At 47.0% G+C, this 21,877-nt stretch overlaps 1 protein-coding gene across 1 annotated transcript in view; it reads right to left on the bottom strand.

Annotated features, from left to right (window-relative positions):
* Positions 1–8,956, bottom strand: part of LOC111637198 (TOX high mobility group box family member 4-like) — a 46,768-nt gene extending 37,812 nt beyond the window's left edge. The window contains exon 1 of the mRNA XM_023382628.1: positions 8,924–8,956. Within this exon, the coding sequence (XP_023238396.1) occupies positions 8,924–8,956 (33 nt within the window). The remainder of the gene's footprint in view (positions 1–8,923) is intronic.
* Between the last annotated feature and the right edge of the window lie 12,921 nt (positions 8,957–21,877).

Genomic DNA, 21,877 nt, shown 5'->3' with positions numbered 1-21,877 from the left:
CAAAAAAATATACGTATTTTGGAAATGTTGAGTCGAATTAGTCTAGAATCGATTAATTTTATGAAAGAAAACCTTTCAAACAGCCGTAGTCCGTAAACTATGATTCCTACAAAATTGATTCATAAAGAACGGAACGTATCTACCGTCTTATAGGGGGATCTACTGTATCGATCATTTCCAACAAATTATACGTGTTTTGGAAATATTCGAGTGAAATTTGTCTAGATTTGATTAATTTTGTGGAAGAAAACCTTTCAGATAGCCATACTCACTAAACAGCACAAGTGCCCTTTTTCCTATCCAAATTCTTGGCTTTTGTGCTGCGATAAGACCGTAAGCAAACTTAGAAACTAATCGATATAACAAAGCAATCCCGTCGGCGCCATTTTCGACTACCGGCACGTGGCCTACGTACCGTTACGGCTGGCAGATGGCGCGCGTTTCAACTTTAAGGTAATTTCCACACGTAAATACACGCGAATTGGAAAAAAAAAAAGAACGGAAAGTTTTAGCTTACCGTTTCGTCGTGCGTTTCTGCACGTACCAGGCTTAAGTTCCGCGTGTTTGCCTCAAGAGGCGCCTCTTCGTTTCATTTTTTTTTTTCCGAAATATTCCTATTTCCTTAGCGCCGAATACAACCGCGCCCGTTCTCAAACTTCTTTACGTAATATTCAAGTTTCGGTATCCGTTGGAGGCGCGGCCTACTCCAACGCCAAACCGCACGGCAGCGCCGAAGGCACGGGCTACAGGCCAGGTGGAGGCAAAGAACTGCCGCTCCGCCGCGGTTTTCCGGACGACGGGATGGGTTGCCAGTGACATTTTATTTTGCCGTCGTTCGAAGATATTAAAAGACAGAAGCGGATCGACAAATCGAACGGAAACAAATCAGAAAACGCGTATCCGACCGAGGGTTTTCGTAAAGGGTCCGGCTAAATGGAAAGTGATCTTCGTTGGACGGTATTCTCGGATGGCGCGTTCCCTAGACTTCGATATTTTAAATTTCTTTCGCTAATGTTTTCTACATATTTACGTAAGTAGAAAAGTGGCGTGGCCGGGCGAAACCGCGAAAACGCTCCTCCTTTTCGAACGGCGAAATTCCCAGGCCGGAAGGTGGCGTGGATACGAGTTGGCGTTCTAACGCGTACGGGAGGGAAGTCCGGTCGCGGAGCCTAGGCGTCCGGTTTGGCTTCAGAGTACATACAGACGCCGGTCACCCTAGGGTCTAGGCTAGGGGGAAGGTGTTTAAGCCGAATCTTTAAACCCGGGTGGATAACTAACAATTATATTACCTTCCAGAGGTCCGTTCTTTTCGTATTTACCGGACGAGACCGTCGACTTTTGGGCTACATTTTACGACTGACCGAAGATCGGGCGAGTAAAAATGGTCGTTTGCCGACGAATCGGCAATTTTATTCCGAAGGGTACGGCGAAATTGGTTCAGAGACGCAGGTTCCGTCACCGTCGGGTCGATCCAAACTCTCGTCCTCCTTCCGTTTACCGGTCCTTACGGATTGACCCTCCTCGATTAATTACGTCGTAAGTTTACTACCGTCCCATTACGCTTCCACCTCCGAACGATCGAAAAGCCGTCAAATTCTCTGTCCGGTCCTTCCCAGCAGGCCGACGTCGCCGCAAATACCAAGTGCCGATAATTTTTAAATCCCGTCGGTCATCGGTCACGTCGATAACCGCCGGAAGTCGAAACGTCTTTCCGCTTCCGGTGAGGATACAAGCAGTCTCGTCCCTCTTCCCGACTTAACGCGTCCCGCCGCCGAGCCCAGAGGAACGTTCCCGGACCTTTTTCCCTTGCACGGCGGCCGGGCGGATCGACGGCCGTCCGCGACCGCCGCGCCTTTCGTCCGACCTTTCTCATCCGTCCTCCCTTACCTTTTTTGCGCGGAACTCGGTCCGACGGACGGCAAACAGAAACGACTATCAGAAAGCCACGGTCGAGGGCCAAAAAGGGCCCGACGGTCGGCTGCTTCCGACCATGTGTCGTACTTTCATCGCCGCCATTTCGAAATCTGGACTCGACCATCCCGGACAGAGGGAGGGAAGCAGAGCGGAGCGTCTCATGTCGATGGCGCCATCTACTGTTTCCTTTTTAAAACGCTTTTAATTAACCGGTCCCGTCTGGCCACTCGAATTTCGTCCGGTAATTAGCCTGGAGAACGGAAACTCTGTAGGCGCATCTTCACGATATTTTAGGGGGTGACCACCTCCCGCATTCTCTTCGTTTCCAAGCCCGATTAACGTAACGAAATGTAGAATTAAATGGCGTATATAGTAGCCACGTATAGAATGGGAACGACGACGTCCCGCCCTCTTCCACCCCAATGTTAAAAATGATGCCGTTTAAAAAATTTTTAACACGTTAAAATTAGGTCCGACGGGCGGATTTTTATTTAACCAAACCGAAGAATCGGCTTCCGTCGGGACGACTTTCTCTCGGAAAGAAGTGGGCCGAGGGACGCCGGAGGCCGGAAAGGAAGAGCCGGATAACAAAGAAGAACGCCGTCTCGGCCGGCGACAGGTGGTCCCCCGACGGTCGACAGATGGCGGGCGCTCCGCCGTCCACCTGTCGTCGGGCGGGGCGGTCCGGCGGTCCCGGTTTACCGCCGGGCGTCCGTCTCCCGAAATCCTCCATGCCTGGTTTTCCTGGTTTATTTCTCTTCCGAAATTGAAAAGGTCTCCGGCTGATCGATAAAAGAAACCAGAAAGCAGATGGAACCCAAAAAACGTCCGCCTTCCTTTCCGGAGCCCAAGAAAATCCCAAATAAAAGTATTCCCCGGCCGTAAACGTGCGTTTCGTCGTTCCCTTCTCGACTGACACGCGAGAAAGGAACGCCACCCAAGAACGGACGAAACGGGACGTCGATTCCCTTTCCGCCAATGGGGAAGCACAATTTTTGTACCGTTCGAGTCTGGGTTTTTTTATGGCGGAAGCCGAAAATGCACGTGCTACGCTTTCGCTATCTGCGGGTCGGTCTACTATTATTCCGTACGTACTGCACAACACGTAAAGAAATAATTAAGTTCGTCGACGGTTAAAATGTAAGCACGGCCCGAGGAGGCCAGCAAAGTAAAAAGATATTTATTTACTTACTCTTCGCGGGTGCCCAGAGGGAGAGTTAAAAGTCTTCCTTCCGGTACCCGGGCCGGAAGTTTGGAAAAACTACCTTCTCCCCTTTCTCGTCCGAGGGTTTTCTTCGATCTTCTCCCACCGGCGTATTCTCGGCGGAAGTGGCCCGGAACATCTTGGCCGCGGAAACGTACCGAAAACGTACTCCGTCGTCCGGTCGTTTCCGGTGCCGAAAAAAACGGAGGATGGGGATCGACTCTTCCTCGAGCGACCCGTGCCGCGGTCGGGCTTAATTTAATGCCCGGAAAACAAAAGTCCCCGACCTTTCTTCCCATTTGGGCTCCCGAAATTCGGCATGAGGGGCGAATGGGACCGGGCATAGGCGCGCTTTCCGTTCGAACCGATGGAGGATGGCTAGGATCTCGGCAATTAATTTAAAACGGAAAGAGGAGGAGGAGACGTTTCTCTTTCCTGCCGGCGGCCACAGTCCGAATGTCCTATGTAGAGTCCGGCGTTGGGTTTTCTTCCAAATAAGGAAATGATGCCGTTTTTCCCAGGAAAATTATCGGGGTCCTAGTTCGAATTTCTAATTAGTCATTTTAAGATCCGGAACTCTCGTGCCCAAACCGACGTCGGGTTAGTTCGCCGTGTCAGACATAGAATGAGAAAGGTTGAACGACGTAGGAGCGAGGGAGAGCGTGGACCAAGTAAACACTTTCTCCTTGGCTTTGAAATTCGCGGTTTTTTTACGGTAGAGAATGGACGGTTAGAAGTATTCCTCCCGCCCGATTTACCACTGGCAAACGGCAATTTCCCCTAGCCACGCGCGTCCGCGTACGTGTAGGCGCCACCGAATGACGGAAAGTAAAAAAGAAAGATTATTTTTACCCCCCGCAAACCCGGGGCGGACGACGGGCTTCCAGCGTTATCCCGACGCGTACGATGTGACTCGTACAACGAAGCGTGAACTTTAACCCTATTCGCTTGGCAGGAACCGAAGGAAACGCGACTTTATCTTTCATTTTTTTTCCTATTTACGCGCATTTAAAAGAGACTTTTTAAATATATGACGATTTTATTTTATGATTTTAGACTTTATAAAAATGAACGAAATTTGAAAGGCATTTTCGTAAACGGGTCCTACGAGAGTGCTATGGGTGAAAAACTTGTATTTCTATCGGACTTTTTAAAGATGCTGACGGTAGTTTAAAAAGTTGAGATCCGGTTTTTAATAATCGAGCGTTTCTTGTGCCGCCAAATTGTATGAAAAGTCGTTGCAGAATTTCTTTTCGGCCGTTTCGTCCAAAACTCGTCTTATACGTTTGACCAAAGATTCGACTACACTCAATTCGGTGGCACGGTACGCGTCGGAATAACGTTTCCGGCCCGTCGGTGCTCCCCGTTTCTGGCTGTAAAAATGAATTATTTTTTTGTTTTTTACTTTTCGTCACCCGGTGGCGCGTGGCTAGACGAAAGCGCCATAGGCCGCTTACGCTGGGAGTAAATGAGATTTTAGAGGAATGCGCCCCCGCCGAAATCCCCGTCTTCTGTTTTCGTCCGGGACTTTATCCATTTTCCTCGGTTTAAATACGTCTCGAGGGTTGATGGCTTCTCTTTATAACCCGGTGGCGATGGGTTTACGCGGGGAAGAATCCAGCGCGGATCGGCAAATTACCGTACTTTCGCGCCGCCCGGACAGATCCGAACCCAGGAGTCTAAGTACAAGCGAAGAAGACGCGAGGTCGGCACCTCCAAATAATGGGAAAAGAGAAGAGTAGGAGAAGAGATTTACGAGGCGAAAGCGGAAGGAAAGTGAGAAAAAGCGCGTTATGCGAGGAACGAAAGTATTTAAGTATAACTACTCTTTCGATTGCCACACACCTTCGACCAAACGAAAATGGCGTGAAAATAGTAATTGCCGGTGATGAATTTTTGTTGGTTTTCCTTTTGATAATTTGATTAAAATGCAATAAATATTAAAGTAGCTTGGAATTCGTGAGAATGCGAAATTTTTTAATGAAAAATAATTATTTGAAGATCAAATGCGAGTACGGTACATTCGAAAGCAACAAGATGTTGTAGGATAGTGACCACCGTTGGAACGCAATCTCGGAAACAATAGTATCATAGTTTGACGTGAAATATTTGGCCGTGTTGCTCTATTCCAGTTTGCCCGTCAAGCTGTAAGAGCAAAACATGCCCTGAACCGTAAGCATTTTATTTTAGACCAATTACCAGTTCCAAAAGAATGACTGTCTCCAGTTATTGGAGAACATATATTTTAATTTTCAACTATCATACTGTATACGCAAGTAAAGTACCGTACGGTACAGTAATGTGGGCTATGTGGTAACTTTGAATTTAATTCGTTTTTCAGTTTTATATTGATTTTTACCACGAATAATTTTAAACCCATCGATAATGGCTTTTGATGGTCGGGCTAGTCGTATTTTCTCTCGTTTCCGTCCCGTATCCGGTAGGACGATAGTATTAACGGGATAACGCAACGCAATTGGCGGGCCGTGCGTCGAAAGGAGATGCCTCCGGAAATACTATTTCAACGTTACGGTGGTATCTCGTACTTCCAACGCTAAATTCGACAAAAATTTGCCTGGGATTTTCAACGATGCTTCGGAGTTCGAACCGTACTCGTACCGAAAATACGCTCGAACCGTAAATGCCAGTCGTCTCTGACTCCGCGTTACGCCGGTATGTTTTCGGTACTGTTTTCGCTTGGTTATATACATTGTGTTTTTCGTCGATTTTTAACAATTTCTTCCGGCAACTTTTCTTCGTCGGCATCTTTCGAATGCCCCGTACGTTGTTTATCCGTCGGTTCAAATTTCCGCAACGGAACTTTTTCAATCATACTTGCATATTCGAATCTCGGGAGCATCTTCCCCGTACATATTACCAACCTTTTGTCCCGTTCGTACAGCGTTATATCCTTTCCGAAATTCTTATAGTAGCATGCCGGATACGTTTTTTATTCGATGACATTTCTACTCCATTTTATTCGAACAAGATACGAAGTAAAAAGTTTAAAATAAGCTTGTAAACAAAGACTACGATTTGCCATTAGCACCATTAGACGGTGGTGTCCAATTTCACCGCCGTCACAGTTAAATTACGCATCTACGTTAAGTAACGACGGTCGTTAAAAATAAGCAAAAACTTTCCGTTCGATTCAATAGAACTTTTGCCAGTTAACCGCAAAACCCGAAAAAGGTGCGGAAGCGAAAAAGTCTAAAAGGAAGGGCGCAGTACGGGCAATCGAAATGAAAAAGGAACTTATGAAAAAAGCGGTAGGCGTGGGGAATTCGTTTAAGACGCCAAAGTCCACGGCGTGCGACCGGTAACTGCAATTTGCATTTTATTATGCATTATTTACGTATTTTATTTACTGTTTTCCAGTTTTAACTTATTATTAGAGAGCGTGTTCATTTTACAATGCTAATAATTTTATTATTAGAATCGTGTTAATTTTACATTAAATAATGGGTATTTGCGGCTTTAGGTATATCGAAACGGGTACAGTCGGGGGTGGGGAACCAATCGACTTTCCGTTATTTCTTACGGGAAAAATTGCTTGGGTCTTCCAACGACCTCCCGGAACGAATTAAGTTGAAAGTACCAGGTACCAGCGTATTCGATTATTGTTGGAAAATTCCAGATCGATAGTAGTACTACGTAAAATAACTATTTTCCACACGCGTATCACCGACTTGACGTTCTCTTCCAACAACTACTACGCACGCGCGTTTCTTCTCTGTCTCGACGCTTCACTGTACTCGCTGCTCCGCTAACACGTAGCTTAACAATAAACAAGATTATTGTTCTCTACAAAATACGGCTTTTGGAACGGCGCGGATTCCGCTTTCTGGACAACGGCGAAGAAACGGGTTTAAAATAACAATTATTACTAGTGCCGTGGGACGAGTCGGAAAACGTCGACGATTACGTCTAATTTTTTTTTTCTTTTGATTTTTTCCCGCGGGCATCGAGAGGGGCAAACGGCGAGGACCGGGTCCGACAACTCGAAAAACGGCGTTTCCTAACCGGAACCCATCCGGGTTTCCCGGTTAGGAAACGCCGGTCGAACGTTTTTCCATTAGCCTTTGGGTTCTCCGGTGGTTACTCGTAGAGCGATACCCAACTTCCTTTGTATTTTAATTAATAAAACTCGTCCGTTATTGTTTATTCGAAATAACAGTCGAAGGTAATGGGTGGTGGAATAAAGGTCCGCGGTCGAAAAGGAAAAATTGCAGTTTTTCCAACGGGGTAAGAGAAAACCACCCGCGGAGGTAGGAACGATCGGGGCACCGTCCAATATTTTAGGGGAGAGGCGGAGAGAACGGAGATCCGGCTTAATTCCGAGGTCGAAAGCGTTTCGACCGAGACTTTCGGCTCGGCCTCCGTTGCCCTTTCCGAAAATTCGAAGGATTTGCAGAGTCCTCCGCCTTCCTTTCTTCTAAAAGTGGTGATGGACGGTCCGAAGAAAAACATACCCCGGGGTTAAACGATTGGGAAGGAGCGGAAGACGGCGAAGAAAAACCGGCGCAGTTTTCTTATTTACAGGAAAAGAGAAACGGTTTTGGCCATCCTGGAAGAAAAGCGTTTCGTCTATCGATTTACCTTCCGACGCACGGCCTTCGCCCTCTTTCGGACATTTTTCTAAAATTACGAAACTAATTTTCCCACGCGCGATACACGACGGGAATTTTTCGTATCCCGTCTCTCCGGAGACAGAGAAACGAAGGGAGACAACCTTTCCGTCCGACCGTCGGATCGTTACCGAAACGCATCGTCACCTCCCTTTTTACCAAGTCCCCAGTCCAGTGACCGGGTCCGTCCCCGAAGAAAAGCCTATCGGCTTCGGGCCAGGCCATTCGGGAAGAACGGAAAGGGGTCTGGGGCCGAAACGAAAGGCGTTTTAATCGACGTCGGCCCATTAAGTCGAACGAGTCGGCAAACAAGGCAATTTGTCTTCGTTTTCGCTCCGTCCGACGGTTGCCACGGCCACCGGGAAGCGGCCGTCGGGACCGACCCAAAGCGGCGGCGGGGGTGGCCGGCGGCCCGAGTTTCGGGAAATGATATGCCGTCGAAGACGGTAAGTTGGCCGTCGGGCGCATTTAATTTTCGGAAAATGAGGAAAGGCCCGTCTCTTCCACGGATTCCCAGCCCGAAGGATAATCGTCCGGTCCGGGCCCGCCGCGCGGAAGGAAAAACTTCCCGGGCCGGAGGGCCGACGGTCTTTCTCCGGCTGAAGAATCCTCACCCAAACCGGAGCGCGACAGATGGAAGGCGGGAAAGGTGGCGGCCACCTGTCCGACATCCGACCCCTTCGACATGTGGCCGACGAGAGCCCGGACTCCGCTCCGCCCCGAATTCGGGCGGCCGACGGGCCTTTAATTAACCCGTTAAGCGTCCTCCGCCGACGTTCCCCGGGAGGCGTCCGTCCCCCGACTTTTCGGTTTACCCACCGTACGATAATTAACGTTCCGCCTTGAAAAGTAAATAATTCTTCCTTTCGACCGGCGGCCGTTAAACTCTTTCGTACTTTTATTCTCGTCGGATATTTACGGGCCGAGTTTATACTTTCCTTCCGGCTAAATTCCGTTCGACTCGGCCGCAAAACGCCTGGGTTAAAATTCTATTTCCATGCACTCCCCCCAGCCGCCGACGGGCAACGCCGTGCCGCTGGGCCACCCCGGAAGACCCGAATTTCGGGTGTCGACTCTCTTCCCATCCACCAGACTCGGGCCGAAGGCGGTTTTCTCGTCCGACGCCGCGTGGTCGGGGAAGTCAGTAAGCAGAGAGAGAGAAGCAGAAGGCTCTTACCTTGTAAACGTATTGATCGTACAACTGAGCCATGTCGAGGAGCGTTTACTCCCAGGCGGGAGTTGGACGCCGGTGAAGGTCGAGGTCGGGGTCGAGGTCCCGACCCGGAAGAAAATTTGCGCCCTGTGGCCCGCGTCCACGCCGACTGGGCTCGAAATGCGGCGCCGGTTCCGGGCCCGGCAACAACTTGTCGCGCGCCACCAATAACCCGAGCCCCGGGCCGTCTTCCCGTCCCGGATTGGAGGTTGCCCGCAGTGACCGGCCGATCCATTCTCGGCGGGGGGAGGAGCCGCCGGAAGAGGGGACGGGCGCCGTCCGTAAATACGTAAGCAGGCCGTCGGCTAAGCGCCCTCTACGGGCAAATAAAATAACTATTAGAGTGGGAGGGAGGGAAATTCCTACCTTCGTTGCCGTCGGAAAATCGTCCGTTTTTTCTTCCTTCCCCGGTTACTCGACGGTTAGCGAATTTTCCCAGGTGGAGGAAAAGAAAACGGTCGACGTTAAACCGGAGGAGGAAAGAAACGTCGGAGAGGAAATCGATGACTTTCCAAAATGGACTCCCTTTACCGTACATTTACGGCCGTTCCGTTCTGGTCGTCCGGGACGCGGCTTTTATTAAGACGAAAGTCACTCTCTACCCTCTTCCTGCGAAGTTGCTTCTCCCCGTTCCTGCCGCGAAACGTTCGGTCTCCTTCTCCTCCTACCTCCTCGGGTCCCCGGAACGGCCAAAGCGCTTTCCGACGGACGGCCGAGTTATGGCTTTGGCCAATGCCGCCAATTCCGAAGGGGTTCGGTCTCCCCTCCGTCGTCTGAGGCGTTTCGCCGGAAAATTTCTAGGCCAGAGGACGTCACTTCCGGTCTCTTCTGGCCGGAAAATTTTCGGCCAGAAGAGGCCGAAGAACCAGTGCCACCATCCGCCTTTCGTCCTGATAATCGGGAGGATCCCTTTCTGTTGGCGGACGACCGAGTAGCCCGATTTCGAGTCGATCTTCCGCCTCGTTCGGTAGAGTTTTTGCTCGGCGGATAAAGAGAAGCCCCACGACCTGTCTAGTAATAACGAAAGGCCCAAAGCCGTACTTTACCCGCCATTTACACTAAGGCATGGAGCAACGCGACAAACTCACCGTCCGAAAATCCCGGTGGTGAAGTCGGAAGGGATAGTTAAGGAGAGAGAAGGTGGAAAAAGGGCTAATTGCTCCGGCTGGGCGCGCTCGACGTGGACGATGTTGTGGAGGAAAGTAAGGGAAACGGTGGAGAAAATGGCGTCCGGCCTGGCGGTGGCGGGTTAATATACTCCGGCCTGTCGCGGCGGGTCCAAAGCCCAATCGTGCTGGCGCCCAGGAATATTCCGGACGTCGGCCACTTCCGTCTGGGAAACGTCCGAGGAACGGATGGAATCATTCTTCTCCTTCCGTCGGCCTCCCTATTTGCGGGTTTACATTTACCCTGACGTCTTCCGGCGTCTTCCCCGTCGCTCGACGTTTCCATAAATCCGGGCGGATCCCGACGGGGAGGAAAGATCGACCGGGGATTTCCGATCGAAGGAAACAAAATTAACTTTAAAAATTAAATTATGGGTTAAAATGTAATAATCGCCGTCTTAAATGCAACTACGGCCGATTTCCGGTTAATTTAATTGCCGGTTTATACACCTTTAGCGCCGGAGTAATTCGAATTTGCCTTAGGAATCGACGACGTTTCGTTATCACCTCCGACTTGGTTAAACGCGGGAAGAGAGTTCGTCGGTCCGTTCTCTGTACCAGATCGTATTTACTTTTTACAAAAGACCTGGACCTGCCCTTGCCCTTCCGGGGCCCGCTGTTAACCGGGCGGTCCAGATTAAAAACCCCGGAATTCCGCGCCTTTTTGACAGGTAGAATGCTATAAATGAATGTTACGGTTATTTTCAGACAGTGATGCAAGAAGCAGGAGTCTCCCACCGTCCCGTGGAAAAAACCGCGGCCAGACCGACAAATTTAATTTTTCGTAAATGAAAACGCCCGTTTCTTTCGCCGGATAAAAATTTGCAGGTCGAAGTTTTCGTTAGGCATCGACTTAATTAAATTCCACTTTTTATTTTCTGATGAAAAACGAAAGTTTAAGCGCCGTTAACAATTTTTTCTGACGGTTATAACCTTAACCCGACCGGAATTTTTTTTTCTTTCTTAGTTAGTTCCGTAACTGATTTAGAAAATATCGAAAGGTTAAACATTTTATAGTAGGAAAGACTCATCGGGTAGACAAACGGACGTTCCGCCCAAAATGAATAGGCCGTTTGATCAAATATCGGCAGAAAGCGCGCAGACCTCCGATAAGTTATTACCGCTCCGTCCGATCCCAACTTAAAAATCGATGAATACTTTAAAGGAAAATAACGCGCCGCCAAATTGCCGTCCGCGATTTTCCGCCGAAAAATAAGCCATCGACGCCTTTCCGTCGTTTAAAGCCTTGGACATCCATCCAACCGGTAAAGGCGAAAACACACCGCTTCGTTGGCCGGCGGTCGGGCCCGAACCCCGGAACGACCGAGGGAAGCGGCGGGGTTTAAAATCCAAATGGTGGCATTTGTTGACGAGACGTGAAAAGGGGATGGGACGGGACCGTCCTTCTCTCTCCCCGCTTCGGAACTTGGGACCCGTCTGCGGTTACTATGGAAACGCGGTCAATTTTACCGTCGGAAGAGACGCCGGACGAGAACGGTGGGAGGCGACGGAGGTAGGCCACCTCCCGGGATTTGGGAACCGACGTTTTACCGTTTTTCCTCTCGATCGGAGGCCCTTCTCCAATTAATTCCGACGGCACTTACCGCACCACCGTAATTCTTCCCTCCGTCCGTTAATCTAAGAAACGCCGGTTTTTCTTCGGTGTCACCCGGCGGGGGCTGCCGTTGGCGGTTAAACTCCGACCCGGAGAATTCTTTACCAGACCGGGGATTTTCCGGATAATCGAATCTGAAACGGAACGGGCGGCCGACGGTTAATCGATCGATACCCGGTAATCGTAATTTACCCTTCGGCTGCGGCGTAATTAACGTCCGTTAACGGCCCGGCGCCTAGCCGGAAGATAAGCGGGTTTATATAATCTGCCGACGGCGAGACCTTCCCACTTGATTATCCGTTAATTATCTGGCCAATAAATAACGGCCGAATAAGAACCGGGTCCACTTTCCATCCGTCGCCTCCCGGATTTTTTCCCTTTCGCGGAAACGTCCGTCGGTGGGTTCGATCTAATCGGCTTTTAATTTCCGTTCGTTTTCACCGAAAATCTCCTTTCTTCCCGGCTACCGACCGGTAAAGGTCACGGAGCGGAGGGAGAATTTCGAAATTCGGAGGAACATCCGGCGTCCTGACCGAGACTCCAAAGGTGTAAAAGGCACTCCGCTTCCGCCCGTACGCGTCTTTCCGACCACATCGAACGTCGTTTGAAGCGGACAGCGCCATCGATTCCACCTCCCGTAATACTTATTAATCTACCGCTTCCCTCGGTATCGGAATTAAACGGCTTCCGGCCGTTTTCTCCTACCGTCCCAGCCCGGCGCGCGCTGATTCCCAGTGGGAGGAAGTCGACGACGACGACGACTGGCTTAGTTCGAAAACGTCGGGTGCGGCGCGGCCCCCGCTTCCATCAACCGAAGGGCCCGCTCCGTCGCTTCATCTCCGGAAAGGCGCGGAGACAAAATATCGCTAGTTCCGTCCGTGAAAAACGTCGCCGGTCGGATAAGCCTGGGCCATCTCCGTCCGTTTCCGGAAACGTAGACGGAAATAACCGGCATCGGTCCGGACCGCCGGAGTCGCGGCCTCCGCGCCGCTGCCCCACGCACCCCGGTGGCGGAGAGCGGCACGTGTTCGGCACGTGCCCAGCCTTACCACTTTCGGTCGACCGACTTCCCATTAAAATCCTCTTACAAAGCTATTTCTTTCACTCCTTTTCTTTTCGTTATTTACCGTTTATCCCGGAAACGGTCGATTACGTTCCGGTCCTTTTAACCGGATCGGACCTCGGCCTCTCCCGCTCCTTTTGTTCTTGACGGAGAAGCGACGTCGATTCCAAGGGGCCCTTCCTCTGTCACCCTCCGAAATACCTAAAACGTCCGTGGCGGGCCACGTATTACTTCGTCGGCCTCGTCTGTTGGCTTTTTTTTCTGTCGCGCTGCCAAATTCCTTCCTTCCTCTTTTTTCTCCGTCCGAAATACTTTTTCTTGCCGGAAACTCAACAGGGTCTGCCCTCCTGGTAGCCTTGTACCTTGCAGATTTACTGGGTTCGTAGGTCTCGTTGCCATTATTGAACCATACTCGATTGTCGGTGAGGGCAGAAAACTTGTATCCGATATGTATCAAATCGTATACAGTATTTGATTGGGCTGCAACTTAAAAAAAATTATACACCTATAAATTCCCACTGTCTGTTCTTTCTTAATTAATCTTGAGAACGGAGTTACGTAGACGAAAGTCGAGACCAGATATGGAAGTCTTTGTAGTGTGAGGTCCCGATTAACTATATAAGAACTTTCCATTTGCAACGGAAGTCACGTTGTTTCGTTTCAAAAAGTTTTTCCCGAAAAGAGTTAGACGACCGGCACGACTCCGTTGCTAACGGAAAAGCGTGATGTACGGGGGCGAGCCACTAATAATTTGAGAAGAAGAGTATATAATTTAAATGAAATAAATTAAAGATACTGTTAAAATTGAAGCCCAGCATTGTGACCGTCTCACAGTAAGTAATTGCTCGTTATCCAGTATCCAGTGGTTATTATATTTGGTGGGTCTCTTTCTTTTTATGGAAAACCTTTTGTCAATAACGTGTCTTTTTTCATACAATTATTGCTTAATTACTTTCATATATATATATATATATAATCTATATATATTAGGTTAATTAAAAATGTTTAGACCAAAACACGCTAAGACACGCGGACAAAGTATAAGAATGGAAGTGAAAAAAGAGAAATAAACGCCAGAGGATAGCAAAAGAGCATTCTAAGTACTGTACTGTATATATCTTTAAAAAATGCATCAACCAGTCGCTTTACTTTCCCGGCAACATTTATAACTGAGTGTGTGGCGCTATCCATAACCATATTTTTAAAAAAAAAAATACTTTTTACATTTTTAATTATTATAAAATGGGAAAAAGCTTAATTTTCGGGGTAGGGACGGGTTTTATAAAAGTTGTAAATGCTAGTAACAAGTAAAATCATCCGATCGTACTCGAGATTCGAAACACGACCTCTCTTCATCTCCCCACTCCCTCCACCTTTAATCACCGAAATTTAATAGCATCGATTCCCCTAATTCACAAACCTCCCTGCAAAATTTCAAAAATTTTAGGTAAAAAGCACAGGAGTGAGCTTCAAATAGGGTGAACAAAATCGTGTCTTCCCATACAAACTAACATCCGTACGTACAGAAGAAACCCCCAAAGGTTTTTGCATTTTTCTACGTTTCCAGGTCCCCGAGTACATAAATGTAAAAATCTTGAGGTCAGTTTTTGACCGATCATTGTAGTTTCGAATTTTGTCAACCCGAACTCGATAGAACTAACGATCCGAATACATAAAATAGCGATAAAAAAAAAAAAAAAACTTCAATCTGGACAGACGGACATATTTCAATCTGTGGCGACGACCGGTAAGAGCGCGAATAAAGCAATCTTAGAGCAAAATTTGGCAAAACACGATGTTATCGAGAATTCGGCTCTTCAAAGTAGATTAAAAATAACAGAAGATCCAGCAATCTGGCCTGAAAGAATCGAGCAACGCCCGAGAGACTTTTTAGTCCCGAAAGATCCGCCGAAAATAGTTTTAGAAGATTCTCCTCTAAACACAATTTTAGAAAACCTTTGTCGAAACTTCGTGGCAAAAGAAAGCTTTCAAATGGAGTAAGTGTTTTCGGCCGTGGATAATATACTCCGTTGCAATCGATAACATATTTTGTTTCCGTAGTCGACTTTTTTGGAAACGACGTCACTACAGCTTTGGCTACGACAGGATTCGATAACCGATCGAGTATCCATAGTAGATTAGTGGAAGGCAAAAAATCAAAGGGTGGCCAAGCTGTCGCGCTACGACGTTCCAAACTGGAAAGAAGACTCTGTCGAAGAAACTGCGGATAGAATTCGACAGAAACCGATAAATTCTTGAAAAATCAGCCTCTGTATCCCGTATTTGAAAGGCTAACTGTCGTTACTCAATTTTTATCAGAACGTAATTCGCCTTTTTCTGTGCCGACGAAGTTATGAAATCCACACGGTGGCAACTTCCCTAGGACTAATACAGATATTAGTAAACTTTGATCCGGCGAGTTAAGGTTCTTTTCGACAACTACTAGCGAAAAAATTCGTAACCTTCGCATCGGGAGACGTATTCGAAACGAATTATTGAGTATTACGGAAAATGAGATTGGGAAAAGTGTCATTCGTCGAATAAAAGAGGCTAAATATTTTTCTATAATTCTCGACTCTACAGCTGCAAAGAGAATAAGATACGAAATATATCTCCCGGTGTGTCCAACATTTTATTAAATTTATCAATGCAAAGAGTGGCACAGAAGAAAATTTATACACAAACTCGACACATTACATCTAGACGTAAATAATATTCCGGGACAAGGATACAATAACTGATCAAACAGGCTCTTCTTTTACCACAAAATCAAAGAGAAAGTTGCGCTTGTGACAATTACCGCTTCTCGGAGGTAGCCAAAATGCGTCTCGATGCTTCGAACGTTTTTGGAATTTTCCACCTTCCGTACCCGATTTTCTCGGTAAAGACACGGGCAATTTACAAAACCGTATAAGATATTTCACAAAGTTACACGAGTGTTATATACCGAGTGTAAAAACAGTAAGGTGTGGTATAGGCAATCTCCTCCATTCACTTTTCGAGACGTTTCTACGTTGCCAGACGCAGTATCCAAAAGCGAAGCAGAATCGTTAGCAAAACAATCATCTAATTATAAATTTCTCATTTTTTTTTATTATTTTGATACGAGCCGCTCTAACTGGACGACTCCGTCAGTAAAGAGCTTCGGAGTAAAACGGCGGATCTCTCAGATACACTTTCTTCGTTTGAAGGGTTTTTTTGTAGCAGTGGACAGAGTACGGGAACGGCAGAATCGAGGAAGTGTTGGTCGGTCTAATAAACACGCAATAAAATTGGAAATGGTTCCGGGTTTTTCAATGGAAGTATTAAGGAAAGAAAGGAACATCTTGATTGCGAAAAGAGCGACGATCGTAATCGATTCAATAAATTATTTAAAAACGGAATGCTTCGATCGAGTGCAGACAAAGGCAAACGATCTTCGTTGGAACGATTCGAACACTTAAAGAACTATTCGAACTTTTTTTGATTTTTTGGAAAAATTTTGATAAATCGATAGTGAGACTTTACAAAAATAAGCTAACGGGTACGTAGCCGGTCGACAAAAATAGGTTGGCTCTTCTAATAAATTAACAAACGTAGAAGGAGAGAGATTAGTTATGTAAATGGAAACACCGAACACATTTCGTGGTCTTTGTTTCGTGGCAAATCGAAAAGCATATTTGATAAAGACGAAAGACGTTCCGTACGGCATTTCGTAACCTTTTCGTCCTCTCTGAACGGAATTAATTTAACTATTTGACGGTAACACGAGGCCGAAGTCTTCGCCGAAGCTCGAACGAATAAAAACAAATTTAAGACAAGAACGTTGCCGGAAATAGTCGATAAGCTATCGACGTCCTCCGCGGAACGTGACAAAGCCACGACTTCACGCTTGGAAAAGAATTTTAGTCGCATTTGCCGAAAAAAAGACAAGAAAAATTTTGACGATTTAAAGTCTGGACGTCTCTCATAATTGACGGAGTTTATTTTTGGGGGTTCGTTCTTTGGCCGGAAAAGGCCAACTTGGCTTTACACGCTTACGAAAATGTCTTAAGGAGGGTTCTCGGTGATTCTCGGGTGGGAAAAGACTGTTTGGTTTCGGCGGCGCTAATTACGTAGCCGAAAGTTAGGATAGGAAAATTTTCGGTGGCCTCTACTCGACTTCCCTTCCCTTTAAACCACTTTACTTCGTCCACTTTTGGTACTTTGTTTCGGTCTTCCCCGCTCCTTCGGGAATGCCACCATTTTCCAAGATGGAGTTTACCGAACCGAAGGAATTCCGGCGTTGGCTAACGGGCGTTAACGTACTGTACTGTGCAGTACGTGTACATCCCACATATTTCCGTCGGTCGTCTTTCTTTGTCGTCCCGCGCCCGCGTTAGTTAGAAATATCGGACTTAAAGCCGTCTGTAGGCCTACACGCTACCTAATTATACATTTAATTAGTTTTAATTTATTACGTATTAAAATTCGGTAAATTCTGGACTGTAAGATTTAACTCGAGTTTTTGCCTCCAGGGCCAATTATGACTACTCTAATATCGATAGGCGCGTGCCCGACTCCCGGAAATTAAACTGGGGAAACGCTCGAATTTTGGAGTCTCGGGAAGGGACAGAGAGGTAGAAAGACCTCCACCGAAATTAGCGTGTTTTCCCTACCCCAGTCGGCGGCCCGATCCGGGTTACGGACGGCCGTTTCGTCTTCCGTGCCAAATCCGGATTCGGCCTAAAGACGGGCTGCCAATTGCTTAGATGAACGACGTTCTCGCGCCCGTGTCGAGACGGAAGCAAAAAATTTCTTCCCGACATCGACGGGTCCATTACTTATTTATTTATCGCTTACGAATTTGCGGACGACAGAATTACGATTTATCGGGCCGAGAGCGCGACCCACGCTTTTTCCGTTCCCTTTACCTAGGCCAGTGTTTCTCAACCTCTAACGAATTGTCGCCCCCTTCAATGTAGTATCGCCCCCTTCAATAAAACAGTTTGTAGTATCGCCCCCTTCAATAAAACAGTTTGTAGTATCTCCCCCTTCAATAAAACAGTTTGTAGTATCGCCCCTTCACTTCAAAATTCCGATGCCGAGGGCCAAGGCTAACGCCAAATTCGTACTGCATTGAATAGACTAGTGACTAGTGTAATGTTATTTGTTTAATTATTGTACGATATAACGAATAAAATATGTAATTATTCTTAATATAATGTTTTACTATATCGCCAGAAAATTGTTTTTCGCCCCCAAAACATAAATTGTTACTAATCGCCCCCTCAACATGGAAAAACGCCCACATGGGGACGATATCGCCCCCGTTGAGAAACACTGACCTAGGCTAATCTATTTTTATCGAATTCCTTATCGACCAGTTTTTTAAAAGGTTTATTTATATTCTCGTTCCCATAGCCACACGTCCGTAGAAAATATTTTGTCCGACGACGGTCGAAGGAAACTTTCGTAAAACAAATTTCCCATTTCCACTCGGAACTTTTACAGCTTTCACTTACGGCATTACGGTATATTAACGTATTTGTTACGCGTAGCGGAGGAGGACGACGTACAGTATAAACCGACAGAAAAAAATGAATGGCGCTTTAACGTGTAATATTTCTAAGTTATTTATCGGACGTAGATTAAAGCGAAAACATCATTATCCCCACCTAAATGAAGTAAAACGCTAGGAATTGGTTTAACGCCGGCCCGAGTCTCGTATTAACGAATACGAGTGTCCGTCCCCCAGTCCCGTGCCCTATTTGCGCGAGACTGGGGGACGGACGCGGTTTCATATCGTAGCGAGATCTACGCCTTTGGCTTTTCCTCCGGCTGAGAGAAAAGCCAAATGCTAAAGGTTCTTGCGAAAATTTTTTCTGTCGGGATAACGGACCTTTCCTCGGCCCACGGGCTAAAAGCCCTTTTTCCTTCGGCTTTCTTCTCCTCTATTTAACCACCGCGCACTGTCTAACGCTAAAAAGTAAAAGCGGAATTTCGTTAGGTCGGCGTCGGACCCATTCCTTCCGGCTTAAACCGAAGGAAATTAGCGAATATTTAAAATAATTTATCCGAGTTATTCCAATCTTTTCTCGTTTGGCTTTCTCCTCCTTTTTTTAAAAACGAAGTAGAATTTCATGGAAGATAAAATATCACCTTTTACCTAAATTAAGATTTATAAATTTTGTAAGGAATTACACTTTTCATCATTTCGTTTCGCTTCAAACTTTAAATAATCGTCGACGGACTTCTTATTTGTAAATAAACCGTATTTCCTTTACGACGATGGTCATCCGATCGCAACCTTTCGCTCGGGTCGCCATGGCTTCATTCCTTATCAATTCGCCCAGGTGTTTCTATTTATAAAAGTCGGTTAAAGCATTGGCCGGGACGTTTCTTCGAACGATAAATTCGAAAACCGAGTCGAGAAATCTCCGTCGAAGGTAAACCTGAAAAAAAGAAAAAAAAAAAAAACAGCAACTGGCTAACGTCTTGGCCATTTTTAGTTTTAACTTGGTAAATTTTGTTTTAAAGAAATAGCGTGATAAAAATTAGGATAAAGACGGGAACGACGATCGAAAAGGTAAAGTAGAAACGGGAGAGAAAAAAAAAAAATCTCGTTCGTTCATTTTTAACACGAATTGCTTAATCGTGACGAATGCTTGGTTGCCACCACGGTTATTTTTATATTTTTGTTCTTTTCTTTAAGAGCAGAGCCGAAAAAGTACTCTCTACGACCGATAGTCTTTCTCGGAATTTATATCACCGTACGAGAAAAATCATCCAAATCAAGAAAAGAAATAAAGTAAAAGTAATAACGGCGAGATGCGTGGCTTCCGACGGGCGAAAGAAGAAAAATTCGGAGGTGATGGCGACGGTAATACATCTTTTCCGTCGATTTACTAGAAAATGTGGCTCTTTCCTTACCGACGACGGTTTTAAACGCTCTGCTCCGAAAGCGTTTACATGACGGTTATTTTTCTTCTTTGGAAATTAAAGTGCGAATCTTCGTTAAAGGTAGACGGAAACCAAGTAAACTTCCTTTTCACCCTTTTACTAACGAGCGAGTAATGATGCTGGCCGACGAAGATCCCAGCGGGAGAGAGAGACGACGGATCGACGTCTCTCTTCCTCCTACGTCTCCCGGCAAAATTTTTCACCGGAGAAACGTTTCTTTGCCGAAACCCGACCGAGTGGCGTGGAAAGAAGTGCGACTGAGCGAAATGCGTTTCGTAATTAGAGTTAATCGCGCGTGGCGATTAGCGGGCGAGAACGACGGTTCCGAGCGATAAGGTTTCATCGGGAGAGAGATAAATCGGCAAACGAACCGATAAATAAAATTAGGGTCGGGTCCGAGGCCCGGCCACCGTTGGCGGAGGCGCACTCGACCGTAATGCCGAAGGGAAAGGGGAAGCGAAGGGATTAGCGGGCCGCAGCTGCCCCTTTGTGTATAAGGAAAAAAAGGCCCCGGTCCCTACACCCTTTCTACTTCTCGTCGGCGGAGGGGTTCGCGAAGGGGTCGCGCCCTAATTAATGGCACCGCCTCCATTGACCGAGACACAAAGAAGACGGTTCTCGGGACATCTGCCCGCAACCGCCGATGTCTCCGTCTAATCCCATTCGGACGACCCGCTCCTTTTGTTGCGTCGGACGTTTCCGCAGAAAGGGAGGTCGACGCCTTCCATTAAGGCCGACGGCGCGCATTTACGCCGTAAATTACCTCTTCCAATCGACGTTAATTTGCCTAAGCGCCGGACGGAGAGACCAAGCACGGGCCGTAAATCCTCTATACTGCGGCGCTCCGTTCTTCGCCGCTCGTAAATTACTCCGGTAAATCTCGGACGACGGTTCGGGCCCACCGATTAAGCGCGGTTCTCCCCAGGCCGCTTCCGTTTTTCTTCCTTCCAAACGCCGGGGGCGGGGATCCGAACCAGAGTCTGGAAGGGACAAAAGAAAAAAAAACCCGAAAGGAATTTGCCACCGATTCGTATCCGATTATACTCGACGAAAAACGAAAAGTGTTTGAATTTAAAATAATTGAATTATATTCGAATCTTTCCAAATTTCGAGAAACTGGGAACGGACCAAGACGTCGTCTGTCCGTTGGGCTTTTCGCTCCTTCCAAAGTAGCCGTTCCGACGACGATTCGCATCCTCCTTTCCGCCCGTAATCTCGTCGTGGTGGGGACTTTACCGGCCTCGCTATTCGCGGCCCGTGCCTTCCCCAACCAATCCTGCGCCCTTTAGTGGCATTCGTCTTCTATCTTTCGACCGCCATCTTGTATTCTCGATTTTTATTTCCTTCCAGAGGGAAGATGGGTAATTTTCCGTTGGTTTCTTCCCTTCTCCAGCATTAGTCCAGCCCATAAATTACCGCGAAATTCTCCAGAGATGTTCGTCGGGCCGACAAGGGCACCGGGTTCCGAAGCCACCTATGTTATTTTACACATTCGTAAAAAAATTCCGGCAACCGGTTCGAAAAGTTTCGAGGAAAAAAAACGGGAATTACTAAGTTTCGAAGTGGGTGAAGAGAATGCTGCTCCCACACACGCATTCGTACACACGTACAGAAAAAACCCGCAAGGTTTCGCATTTCTCGAAGTTTTCGGGTCCCCGAGTTCAAAAATGTAAAAATCTTGGTCGTTTTTTAACCCATAGGTATTTTCCCTCTGTTATATATAGCCTAATAACAGCCGGGGAAGTAAAATGGAAAACAGAATTGACCGGAATTATTTAACGGACCGGAAGATTTCTTCCGACGGAAACTTTTTACGGATTTGTAAATTATAATTGTACGGGAATTTGCATTCTGGCGCGGGCGAAGGCGTAGACGGATCGATCCTTTATGATTCCCTATTTATTTATTTATCGATAAAATACAAACATTACCAAACGAACTCTTAATTAGTTAATTACACTTAAATGTCGACTGGGCGCGGAAGGAACCAACGGCCTTTACGAATTATTCTTCCGCCCATCGAAATCCGGCAAAAATAGATACATTGAGCGAGCAATTATTTATTGCCACTCTGTCGCATGCCGGGTTGCAATTTTTAATTTACTTAATTTAAGATATACGCTCTCCACCTGAAACTAATGGATCTTACCCCG

The sequence above is a fragment of the Centruroides sculpturatus genome, unplaced genomic scaffold, assembly GCF_000671375.1.
Source record: "Centruroides sculpturatus isolate CEXI.00-Female unplaced genomic scaffold, Cexi_2.0 scaffold900, whole genome shotgun sequence".
NCBI classification, from domain to species: domain Eukaryota; kingdom Metazoa; phylum Arthropoda; class Arachnida; order Scorpiones; family Buthidae; genus Centruroides; species Centruroides sculpturatus.
The sequence above is the reverse complement of the archived record's forward strand: the minus strand, read 5'-3'. Positions and strand labels throughout refer to the sequence as shown.